The 12,202-nt window shown below is 50.9% G+C and overlaps 1 protein-coding gene across 2 annotated transcripts in view; it reads right to left on the minus strand.

The window, feature by feature from the left end:
• DLG5 (discs large MAGUK scaffold protein 5) overlaps positions 1–638 on the minus strand; it is a 136,054-nt gene extending 135,416 nt beyond the window's left edge. The window contains exon 1 of one of the 2 annotated variants that reach the window (XM_016918719.4): positions 240–638. In XM_016918719.4, the coding sequence (XP_016774208.2) occupies positions 240–543 (304 nt within the window). In that variant the 5' untranslated portion in view covers positions 544–638. The remainder of the gene's footprint in view (positions 1–239) is intronic. The other variant, XM_016918717.4, reaches the window with a different exon arrangement.
• Positions 639–12,202: the final 11,564 nt, after the last annotated feature.

Genomic DNA, 12,202 nt, shown 5'->3' on the forward strand with positions numbered 1-12,202 from the left:
GAGGCACCTGAGAGTGAAGGCCTTCAGCGGGGGGCATTGTTCACAGCGAACGGCGGGACTGGGGGAGGCGGCGGGACTTCGGGATCCGCGCACCGCCGCCTCCCCAACTGGGCCAGAGGAGCGAGTCCACCGAGGCCATCGCCAGGTGGAGCGGCGGCCCCGGCGAGGTACCCTCGGCCAGCAGGAGGGAGAAGCGGAGGGCGCGTCCCAGAGGCGGGGGCCAAGGGTCTGCCACTCACCCGCGCCTTCGGCGGGCTGCGGCGGCCCGACGACGCCGTTCAGGTAGAGAATGGGCAGCAGGTGAGGCTGCGTCTTCTCCAGCGCCGCCCGCAGGTCCTGGAAGTGGTCCCGCTCCTTGGCCAGGAGCAGCTTGAGCAGCAGCTCCGCCTTGGCGCCTCCCGCCTCCTCGTCCAGCTGCCGCCGCTCGCCGGGACTGAGCGCTCCCGCGGCCTCGAGCAGCCCGAGCACGGCTTCCACCTCCGTCATGGCCTGGGCCAGGCTCTGCTGACACTGGGCGAGCAGCTCCCGGCGCTGGGGCTCCATGGTGGCGGGCCGCGCCGCCCCGCCCCGCCGGACGCCTCCCTGGTCCCCCGAGGCCGGCGGGCGGGCAGGCGAGCGCCTCGGCAGCAGCCCTAGGGCGCCGGGAGCCGTGAGGCGGCGGGAGCCATGGGCCGGGGCCTGGGCGGGCTGGGGGCCCGGGGCGGCGGGCGGCGCTCAGCAGCGGCCGCCTCCCGGGCTCCGGAGCGCAGCCATGTTGGCTGCCGCGGCGGCGGGACTGGAAGAGGAGGAGGAGGAGACGGAGGAGGAGAAGGAGGAGGCGGAGGTGGGGACGGCGGCCGGGGCGCGCCCCGAGGCCGGGCTCCAGCCGGGCATGCTCCCCCTCCCCCTCAGCCTCCGCGCGCGCCGCCCGCCCCGCGAGAAAACTCTCCCCGAAAGCCGGGCCGCGCGCCGCCCCCAGAGCAAGACTACAACTCCCGGGAGAAAGTCGCCTGGGCCGTGTTTCCCAGGCTCCCGACGGCTCCGGCCCGGCTCGGAGGCCGCCTCGGCCCCCGTGCACCCCGGCCCGGCTCACCGGGGCCCCGCGGCCGCCACCCGCTCCGCCGTGGCCACAGCCCCGCCGCCGCCGCCGGCCCGTCCCTCCTCTCTCCCCTCCCCAGGCCGTCCCTCCGGGAGGCGGCAGCAGCGGAGGAGGGGACGGGCGGAGGGGAGGGGTCCCCGGCCCGCCCGCTAGGCGGGGACGCGGCGCCGGCTGGTTCCCGGTCCCCCGAGGCCCAGGCGCAGCCGGGGGTGGGGGACACGGAGTCAGGCCTAGCACGCGGCCAGCCCACAAGCTGCTGGAGACCCCCTCATACAAATCTTGCCCCCAGTCCAGAGGGTCCTAATCTGAGAACTCCAAAATACAGCCTGGAGACAAATGGTGGGGAGGGTTTCCCCTAAATTTGGACATCTCCAGATTAAGACCTCTGCCGAATCCGTGAGGCTTTCCCTCTCCAAGGAGCTCCTAAGAGAATTTCCCAGTAAAATCGCCTCAACTGCGGTAAATAGGCTGTTCCCCGCGCCAGCATTTGAGAAGAGCTGGTCCCCAGAGTGTAAAGGAGTTGGGATGTTGGCAGGAGGAAGGATGTGTCGCCGGATGAGGAAAAGAAAGGTGGGTGTCTGCGGTGCAGTCCTTGGTCTTTCTGGCAAGTGAGGCGCTCTCCCCCTAAATGTCTCAGAGGGAGACAAATCAGCGGACTACCTTGCTTCCTTTGATGACTTGGAAAGGATCTGCAGTCCCCCTTAAAGCCCAAGAATGTCTTCTCTTCCACGACAGCCGTGTGTGGACACATACTGCTTACCTCCCTGACTGCAGGACAAGGTCCTTCAAAGCTGTAACTCTGACTGCGCTCAGTGACCCCGCAGTGCTCCTCTGTAGAGTGGGAACCCAGGTCCATTTCAAATATCTACGTTGGAATGAGTGGATCTCGCTGGGGGTGGGAGGCACTTTGTCTACCCACACTGCCAGTCCCAGCCACCTGCCTCCTCTCTTCCCTCAAAAAGCAGTGTCTTCTTAGTCTGCTTCTTCAAGGGGAGAAGTCGTTTTTATTTATGGAAACGAACTCACTATATGGTAGAAAGAACAAGAGTATCAGAATTTGCACTTTGGACTTGGACTCCCCTCTAAGCAGCTGCACAAGGTGGAACAAACCAATAATCCTTGCTGATCTGTTTTGTCCTTAGGAGAAATGGTGGAGGGAGAATATTAGATCAGGGGTTCTTAGCCTTGGCTTCATGAATAAGCTCAAGGATGTCAATGAAGCTTTTGACATGATCTCAACTTTTTTGTGAATATTTATATATTTTTCTGGAATGGGGTCCATAGAGTTATCAAGTTCTTTAAGACCTCCAGATGGACCCCAATATGGCAGAACTGAACTATTTAAAGATACCTGCCTGCTCCCGTAGTCTGACCCTCTATGGCTAAGCAGGGTTTTAGGGGAGTGGAAGGCTGGCCATTGCACAGTATCAGGGTTCCAGACAGGCTCCCTGGCTCTTCCCTCCCAGTCCTGCTCCTGAGATAGAGTTCTTTCTGGCCGCCACTTCCCTTAGGGCAACCCCAGAGCTTAAATCATCTGCAAGGCAGTAACCTTTCAGGCACCTTTCATCCGGCACCTGTGTTCTTAGCTGGATTAACTAGAAAGCTAGTTGGAGGAAGGAAGGTGAAAGTGGAGGAAGGGGAAAAGAGGAAAAGTTGGAGACGAATCTGGCTTATGGTTAGAAGCATATTTTTTGGCCAGGCAAAGTGGCTCACGCCTGTAATCCCAGCACTTTGGGAGGCTGAGGTAGGCGGATTGCCTGAGCTCAGGAGTTGGAGACCAGCCTGGCCAACGTGGTAAAATCCCGTCTCTAACAAAAATACAAAAATTTAGCCAGGCATGATGGTGCAAGCCTGTAATCCCAGCTGTTCAGGAGGCTGAGGCATGAGAATTGCTTGAACCCAGAAGGTGGAGGTTGCAGTGAGCTGAAATTGCACCACTGCACTCCAGCCTGGGTGACCGAGCAAGACTCTGTCTCAAAAAAAAAAAAAAAAAAAAAAAAAACTTATTTTTTGAGACAGAGTCTCACTCTGTCGCCCAGGCTGGATTGCAGTGGGGCAAACACAGCTCACTGCAGCCTCAATTTCTTGGGCTCAAGCAACTATCCTGCCTCAGCCTCCCGAGGAGTAGCTGGGACCATAGGTGCTTGCCACCACACCTGGCTAATTTTTTAAATATTTTGTAGACACAGGGTCTTGCCACATTGCCCAGGCTGGTCTTGAACTCCTGGGCTCAAGTTATCCTCCCGCCTCGGTCTCCCAAAGTTCTGGAATTACAGATGTTAGTCACCACCCGGACCAATTTTAGGATTCCTTTAGCCAGTGACCTTGGTGTGACCTTGTACTTCTGCAGCATTTTATACCTTCTGCGGCACACCCTTGTAGTGGGTCGAATTGTGTTCCCCCAAAAGATATGTTCTAGTCCTAATTCCCAGTACCTGTGAATGTGACTTATTTAGAAATAGGGTCTTTGCAGATGTAATCTAGTTCAAATGAGGTCATACTGGATTAGGGCGGGTCCTCATCCAATAACTGGTGTTCTTATTAGAACAGGGAAATTTGGATGCAGAGACACAGAGAAAATGCCATGTGAAGATGGATCAGAGACAGAAGTGATGCGGCTGCAAGCCGAGGAATGTGAAGAATGGCCAGCCACCACCGGAAGCTAGGGGAGACGCCAGCACAGATTCTCCCTGAGAGTATCCAGAAGAAACCAACCCTCCAACACCTGGATTTCAGACTTCTGACCTTGAGAAGTGTGAGCCAATAAAACAACTGCAGTGGAGTCAGTGGTTCTTGTTTTAAGCCACCCAGTTTGTGGTCATTGGTTATGGCAGTCCTAAGAAACTCAAACTCGCCTCAGCACAGTGGGGAGGTGAGAAGGACAAAGACGGGGGTCCCTATTTTACAAATCACCCTATCACTTCACTCTTCTACTGCCTAAGGACATCTCTGTAGATTTACCCACCTTTCCTACTTTCTTCTGGTCTTAGAAAAAGAGAGCTCCTTGTCTTTAAGGAGAGCCCTTCCATGCTCTGGATATAATCTGTGTATCCCTCTCCTCCCCCGCACACACGCACTCACACACAGTCTGCTTCTGCTTTGGTTTGGGCTCCTTCTCGTTTGTCAAAAACAGGCTTGAGTCTCCCCATTCTCAAGGGTCCTCCCTTTCCTCTCATGTTTCCTTCGGAAACAATCATTGCTTGACATTGGGACCTCCACATCTCATAGACTGCTCACCGCTTGGTTGGTGCTTTACAATCAGCTTCTTTTTTTTTTTGATTCTTGTGTTTGCTTTTTTTAAATTTATTTTATTTGTTTTTCTGGAGACAGAGTCGCACTCTGTCACCCAGGCTGGAGTGCAGTGGCGTGATTTTGGCTCACTGCAACCTCCACCTCCCGGGTTCAAGCGATTCTCCTGCCTCAGCCTCCCAAGTAGCTAGGACTACAGGTGCACACCACCAAGCCCGGCTAATTTTTGTATTTTTAGTAGAGACAGGGGTTTCTCCATGTTGGCCAGGCTGGTCTCAAACTCCTGACCTCAGGTGATCCACCCGCCTCGGCCTCCCAAAGTGCTGGGATTACAGGCATGAACCACCAAGCCCAGCCTATTTATTTATTTTATTCATTTATTGGAGACAAGAGTCTTGCTCTGTCACCCAGGCTGGAATGCAGTGGGCTCACTGCAACCTCTGCCTCCTAGGCTCAAGTGATTCTCCTGCCTCAGCCTCCTGAGTAGCTGGGATTACAGGTGCGTATGACCACGCCTGGCTAATTTTTTTTTTTTTTTTTTTTTTGAGACGGAATTTCACTCTTGTTGCCCAGGCTGGAGTGCAATGGCATGATCTCAGCTCACCGCAACCTCCACCTTCCAGGTTCAAGCGATTCTCCTGCTTCAGCCTCCTGAGTAGCTGGGATTACAGGCACGTGCCACCACACCTGGCTAATTTTGTATTTTTAGTAGAGACACGGTTTCTCCATGTTGGTCAGGCTGGTCTCGAACTCCCAACCTCAGGTGATCTGCCCTTCTCGGCCTCCCAAAGTGCTGGGATTACAGGTGTGAGCCACCACACCTGGCCTTAATTTTTGTATTTTTAGTAGAGATGTGGTTTCACCATGTTGGCCAAGCTGGTCTTGAACACCTAGCCTCAAGAGATCCACCTCTTGGGCCTCCCAAAGTGCTGGATTATAGGCATGAGCCACTGTGCCCCGCCCTATTTATTTATTTTTAGAGATAGATTCTTACTCTGTCTCCCAGGCTGGAGTGCAGTGGCACCATCATACCTCACTACAGCCTCTAACTCCTCAAGTGATCCTCCCACCTCAGCTTCCCAAGTAGCTGAGACTGCAGACACCATCATCACACCTAGGTATTTTTTTTTTTTTTTTTTTTTTTTTTTGTAGAGACAGAGTCTCGTTATGTTGCCGAGGCTAGGCTCAAACTCCTGGCCTCAAGCTATCCTCCTGCCTTGGCCTCCCAACATGCTGGGATTACAGACATTAGCCACCATGCCCCACCTATAATCAGGCTTCTGAGCACAACTCCCCATAGAAAACTGTTGTCTCCCATCCTGATGCCACCTCCAGGCCTTATCCTTCACACCTCCTCTACTGTCAACTCTGCTGGGCTTCATCCACTGGGGACATCTTGTTCTCCCACCTTCCTCTCCCTCCCCCCTGGCTCCTTTCTCTCTAAGGTTGACTCTTCAATCCTCTTCTGTCTCCATGCTCCTTCCCTCCTGCAGAGGAGCTGGACAGAAATGAGCTCAGTGCCCAGCTCTGACACTCACTGGCTATGTATCCTGGGGCTAGGTACTGTACTTCCCGGAGCCTCAATTTCTGCATCTCTAAAGTGGCAATAAATATCACCCTTTGGTAGGGTTATTAGGAGAAGTAAATGATAGGACTTATACAAAGCCCTCCACAATGCCTGGTGTCTGGCAGGCATATAAACTCCCTAATGTTAGAGCAGGCAACTCCTGTAGGTCAGAATGCCTGACTGAAATGCTGGCTTGGCAACTTATGAGCTGAGCGATGTTGGGTAAACCTCCATCTGCCTCGTTTTCCTCCTGTGTGAAATGGGGATGTCAATAATAGTATCAAAGTAGCTAGCGCTGAATCCGTGGTAAGTACCACTGTTCTTTTGGCTTCCCTCTGCAAGGAAAGACTCCACAGCATGTAGCAACAGGTTTTGAACAGATGTTTTTAGTTTCATGAATGAGTGGTTGTGGACTCTAGCTGAAAGATTTCCATTTAGCTTGTCTTCAGACAGTGAGGCAGGGGCCCCCAGTACCTTGTTATCTGCTGTATCTCCACAGCACTGTACCGGGCATGTGGTAGGTGCTCAATAGATAGTATTTTTAATTAATAGGTGAACATATGAATGAATGAACAAACTAAAGAGTTTTGCATTGAGGCCCTACTTCAAAATAATATCAACTAAAAATGGGAAGATGGGGAAGGAAAGTACCTCAAAAAGGAGAAGTGGCTGGGCGCCGTGGCTCACACCTATAATCCCAGCACTTTGGAAGGCCGAGGCAGGATTGCTTGAGCCCAGAAGTTTGAGACCAGCCTGAGCAACATAGTGAGACCAGTGTCTATAAAAAATAAAAAAGGAGAAGCATCAGAAGCAAAATGAGAGAAGGTCACAAATTCTCCCTGGTGCCACAGGAAATGGGTGGCAGGTTGGGAACTTAATGCAGGGACCATGAACTCTGCCCACTGCAGAGTGGCCACTGCTGGGGCGCTAAGCACCAGGAGCTCCACGCTGTCCTGCTTTGTCCTGCTGATAAACTTGGCCTACCAGGCCCCACTGCTCTTCCTAGCTGCTCAGGTGACTGAGGAGGAGGATTACTTGAACCCAAGTTCGAGGCCAAACAGGGTAACATAGTGAGACTCTGCCTCTAAAATATTTTCTTTGGGTAATAAAAAAGAAAAAAGATGCCCCTGCTCAGAAATTCAGACCTAAACTGATGGCACCAAGGCAAATATAGCCCTGAGGGCACAGTCCCCTCAAGCTTTCTGCAAGCACAGTGCTGTCTGGGAGCATTAACTCTTTGACTCTGAGCCCATTCTTCACACTTCAGCTTAGATGTTAACCTTTAGGAAGCCATACTTGCCTTACCAATCTCCTTGAAAAGGGTGTGGTGTCTCTGCTACATGCTCTCATTGCAACTTTTTACTCCCTTTATTAAGGTTTATCAGTGTGTATTTTTTGTTTGTTTTTGTTTGGGTTTTTGTTTTTGTTTTTTGTTTTTTGTTTTTTTTGAGATAGAGTCTCACTCTTGTTCCCCAGGCTGGAGTGCAATGGCGTGATCTCAGCTCACTGCAACCTCCGCCTCCTGGGTTCAAGCAATTCTCCTGCCTCCTGCCTCAGCCTTCCAAGTACCTGGGATTACAGATGCCCACCACCACGCTCGGCTAATTTTTGTATTTTTAGTACAGATGGGGTTTCACCATGTTGGCCAGGCTAGTCTCAAACTCCTGACCTCAGGTGATCCACCCCACTCAGCCTCCCAAAGTGCTAAGATTACAGGGGTGAGCCACTGTGCCCGGCTTATCAGCATAATCCCAGCTACTCGGGAGGCTGAGGCAGGAGAATCGCTTGAACCTGAGAGGCAGAGGTTGCAGTGAGGAGAGATCGTGCCACTGCACTCCAGCCCGGGTAACAGAGTAAGACTCTGCCTTAAAAAAAAAAAATTGCGTTTCTTTTCTATATTCCTGTGATAAACAGAATAGCTCCCCTTCCAAGCTCCCAAAAGACAACCATGCTCCAGTCCCTGGAACCTGTGAAGATGTTTTGTTATATGGCTACAGGGACTTCACAGATGTGATTAAAGTTCTGTACTTTAAAATACGGAGAGTAGGCCGGGCACGGTGGCTCACACCTGTAATCCCAGCTACTTGGGAGGCTGAGGCAGGAGAATTGCTTGAACCCGGGAAGCAGAGGTTGCAGTGAGCTGAGATCGCACCACTGCACTCCAGCCTGGGTGACAGAGTGAGACTCTGTCTCCAAAAAAATAAAAATAAAAATAAAATAAAAAAGGGCAAGTAGGCTGGGCACAGTGGCTCACACCTGTAATTCCAGCATTTTGGGAGGCCGAGGTGGGTGGATCACCCGAGGTCAGGAGTTTGAGACCAGCCTGACCAACATGGAGAAACCCCCGTCTCTACTAAAAATACAAAATTATCCGAGTATGGTGGTGCATGCATGTAATCCCAGCTACTTGGGAGGCTGAGGCAGGAGAATTGCTTGAACCTGGGAGGCAGAGGTTGCAGTGAGCCAAGATCACGCCATTGTTCTCCATCCTGGGCAACAAGAGTGAAACTCCATCTCAAAAAAAAAAAAAAAGAAAAGGAAAGGAAAAAATAAATACATAAAGTAAAATAGGGAGAGTATCCTTGAGTATCCAGGCAGGCACAATCTAATCTGATAATGTGAGCTCTTAAAAGCAGAGAATTTCCTCCACCTGGAGGCAATAGAAAGGGAAGTCAGAGAGATTCCAAGCATGAGAAGGATTTGACTGGTCACTATTGGCTCTGAGATGGAGGGGCCCACATGCAAGGAGCTAAGAGTGGTCCCCAGCTGACAGCCAGCAAGGAGCCAGGAACCTCACTCTTACAATCACAAGGAACTGGACTCTGGCAACAACTGAATGACCTTGGAAGTGGATTCTTCCCAGAGCCCTGGAGAAGATCCCAGCGGCTACCACCTTGATATCAGCCTTATAAAAGCCTGAGCAGAGAAACCTGCCAAGCTGACCTGGACCTGTCATCTACAGAGCTGAGAAATACTAAATGGGTGCTGTTCTGTTTTTTTTGGTGTTTTTTTTTTTTTTTTTTTTTTGAGACAGAGTCTTGCTCTGTCGCCTAGGCTGGAGTGCGGTGGCACGATCTTGGCTCACTGCAAGCTCCGCCTCCCTGGTTCATGCCATTCTCCTGCCTCAGCCTTCCCAATAGCTGGGACTACAGGCGCCCGCCACCACACCTGGCTAACTTTTTGTATTTTTAGTAGAGATAGGGTTTCACGGTGTTAGCCACATGGTCTCGATCTCCTGCCCTCGTGATCCGCCCGCCTCGGCCTCCCAAAGTGCTGGGATTACAGGCAGGAGCCACCGTGCCCAGCCTTAAATGGGTGCTGTTCTAAGGCTCTAAGTTGGTGGGTTTTTGTTATGGCATTAGGAGACCAACAATCCCCAATGAGCTATGAGCTCTGTGGGAGCAGAAGGGACATCGACTTGTTCATTATTGTACCCTCTGTAGCTACGTGCCTAGATATTGCCTAGGACACTGCCCTAGGCACTCAAAAACACCCTGTGATAGGAAGAATGGAAACCTACCCTTCCACCAGGCTTTGCTTTTGGAGAAGTTATCTGTGGCAGAATCCATTATTCCACTAGTGATTGGAGGGAACATTTTCAAATAAAGATACTGGATACAGGGCTTTCTCTGCAGGCTAAGTGAGCAGAGGCCCCACTCTGGCCTTGGATTTTATGTTTTAATGGATAAGCTACAGCTGCTCCCTGGAGAAACAGATCCTGGCGCTCTGCTCTGAGTGTGCAGCTCCTTTGGAAGTACACAAGGCTGCCAACAAGAGCATGTGTACATGTGTCTGTGCATGTTAGCGCATGCGTGTGCACACATAAGTGTCCATGCACTCACATTGACAAGAGTGTGAGGGCACTGTGAGCAGGAGAGGAACCATTTCCAGGTGCCTGTGGGTGTCTGTGAGTGCAAACTGCACACGTGTGAGTCTGAACACATGGATGTGTGTGAGCAGAGGAGCAGCTGTTTCTAGGACAGGTTTCCTGTCCCACATGGGAAATTGCACGTGGCCCAACATCCGAGATGCAACATTTAAAAGGATTTCCTTCCAGAGTTTCTTAAAAGAATGAACTCCTCCAGGATGCTGAAAATGGAATTCTATTTAGGAAAATGCCATATTGCACACACCTTTTTAGGAATGCTATATCTATGAAATGAATTATGCCTGTTTGTTAAAAATTACCTTCAACTTGGCTCTTGGTAGCTTCTCAAATCATGAAGACATTTTTCTTCCAGACTGCTTTTGTTGTTAGTTCAGGAATGGCCCAGAGGCAAATATCCCAGGATTTTAAAACAGAGAATCTGGCTGGGCATGGTGGCTCATGCCTGTAATCCCAGCACTTTGGGAGGCCAAGGCAGGTGGATCACGAGGTCAGGAGATCGAGACCATCCCAGCCAACATAGTGAAATCCCATCTCTACTAAAAATACGAAAGTTAGCTGGGCGTGGTGGTGCATGCCTGTAATCACAGCTACTCGGGAGGCAGAGGCAGGAGAATCCCTTGAACCAGGAAATTGGAGGTTGCAGTGAGCCGAGATCACGCCACAGCACTCTAGCCTGGCAACAGAGCGAGACTCCGTCTCAAAAAAAAAAAAAAAAAGGAATCTGAGAGAGGCCCAGACCTAGTCATGAATCTTGCCCAGATACCAAGGACAAGGCAAGATTCTGAGATGAGAGATTCAAAGCATTTGAGAACCTCAGATTAATCCTTAGAAAGGACTAATGAATTATTAACGATGAAATAAATAAAAATACTATTTATTAAGTGCTTACTGTGTGCCAAGTTCTTGGCTAAGCCCTAAGGCTACCTAACCTCACTTTGCAAATGAAGAGCTAAGAAGTTGCTTGCCCAAAACCACACGTCAATTATTGTCAAAACTGGAGTGGGAATTCAAGTTTATCACCTCAATTCTTTGCAGCAACCCTGCGAGGCCTATGCCCTAGCTCCTCAGCTGTCATCCCTTCTTCCTGTTAAAACATTCCTACAATGTGTCTCTTTTACAGGAACCAGTTTGAAGTCACAGCTGGAAAGGATCTGACACTGTGATAACATCATCCTGGTTACTTCTCCCAAAGGATTGACACTTTAACCTGAGGCCTGAACAGCCTTCTCGGTGAACCCCAGTGAGCCAAGCAGATTATCTCCTGGTCAGCCTAGTTTTCCAATGCACAATGCCTCATGCATTGTGAGAGTCACCTCTTCAGAACAACATACCACTCCCTCAATTCCTCAAGAATATTCACTAGCTCCCCATTGCCTGCAGGGCATCCAGAGCTTGGCTGTCTTCTAACTCATCTCCTATTGCTTGGCCCAATGCTCCAGCTACTGACCCTCTCTGTCCTCCACCAACACAATGTGCCCCTTCTCTCCCAGGGCCCACTTCTGCCTCCTCTTTGCCTGTCCAAACTCCTCTCATTCTCTAGGGCCAGGAAACTCCTACTGACCTTGCCTTTCCCTCCCAGAAGTCCTGATGTGCTATGCTTTGAATTGCCTCTTCCTCTTTTGCCATTATCTATTGCCTTGCATCATTTGTAAGTTTGGCCTGGGATGTCTTTGCCTCCCAGACATGCTAGGGACAGGGACCTTGTACTGTTATTTTTCTCATATCCCTCACAGTGCCTATGACAGAGGAAGGCCTGGAGTAGATGCTTCAGAAATACCTGAGAATCGAAAAAACCAAGACAAGGGAAAGTGTGCCAAGGGGAGCTCTCATCTTTCTGTTCTTTAGGTCTCAGTTTAAAGGTTATTTTTGCATATCCCCACCTTGTTCCCACCTACCCCACAAATGACCAAAATTGGATTCTATGAGCAGTCATTTTCCTTCCTGGCATTCATCACATTTTATACTTTTTTTTTTTTTTTTTTTGAGACAGAGTTTCGCTCTTGTTGCCCAGGCTGGAGTGCAATGGCATGATCTTGGCTCACTGCAACCTCCACCTCCTGGGTCAGGTGATTCTCCTGCCTCAGCCTCCCGAGTAGCTGGGATTACAGGTGCACTCAGCTAATTTTTTTTTTTTTTTTTTTTTTTTTTTAGGAGAGATGGGGTTTCACCATGTTGGCCAGGCTGGTCTCAAACTCCTGACCTCAGGTGATCTGCCCGCCTCAGCCTCCCGAAGTGCTGGGATTACAGGCGTGAGCCACCGCGCCTGGCCATATTTTATACTACTTTTATGTGACTCTGTGTTTGCTGACTGCTTTCTACTAGACTCTAAGCTCCACAGAACACCTGTTCAGTTCACCTCTATATCCCCAGTATCTAGCTTGATGCACAATAGGGGCTCAAAGCTATTTGTTGAGGCAGG

The sequence above is a fragment of the Pan troglodytes genome, chromosome 8 (assembly GCF_028858775.2).
Source record: "Pan troglodytes isolate AG18354 chromosome 8, NHGRI_mPanTro3-v2.0_pri, whole genome shotgun sequence".
Taxonomy (NCBI): Eukaryota; Metazoa; Chordata; class Mammalia; order Primates; family Hominidae; genus Pan; species Pan troglodytes.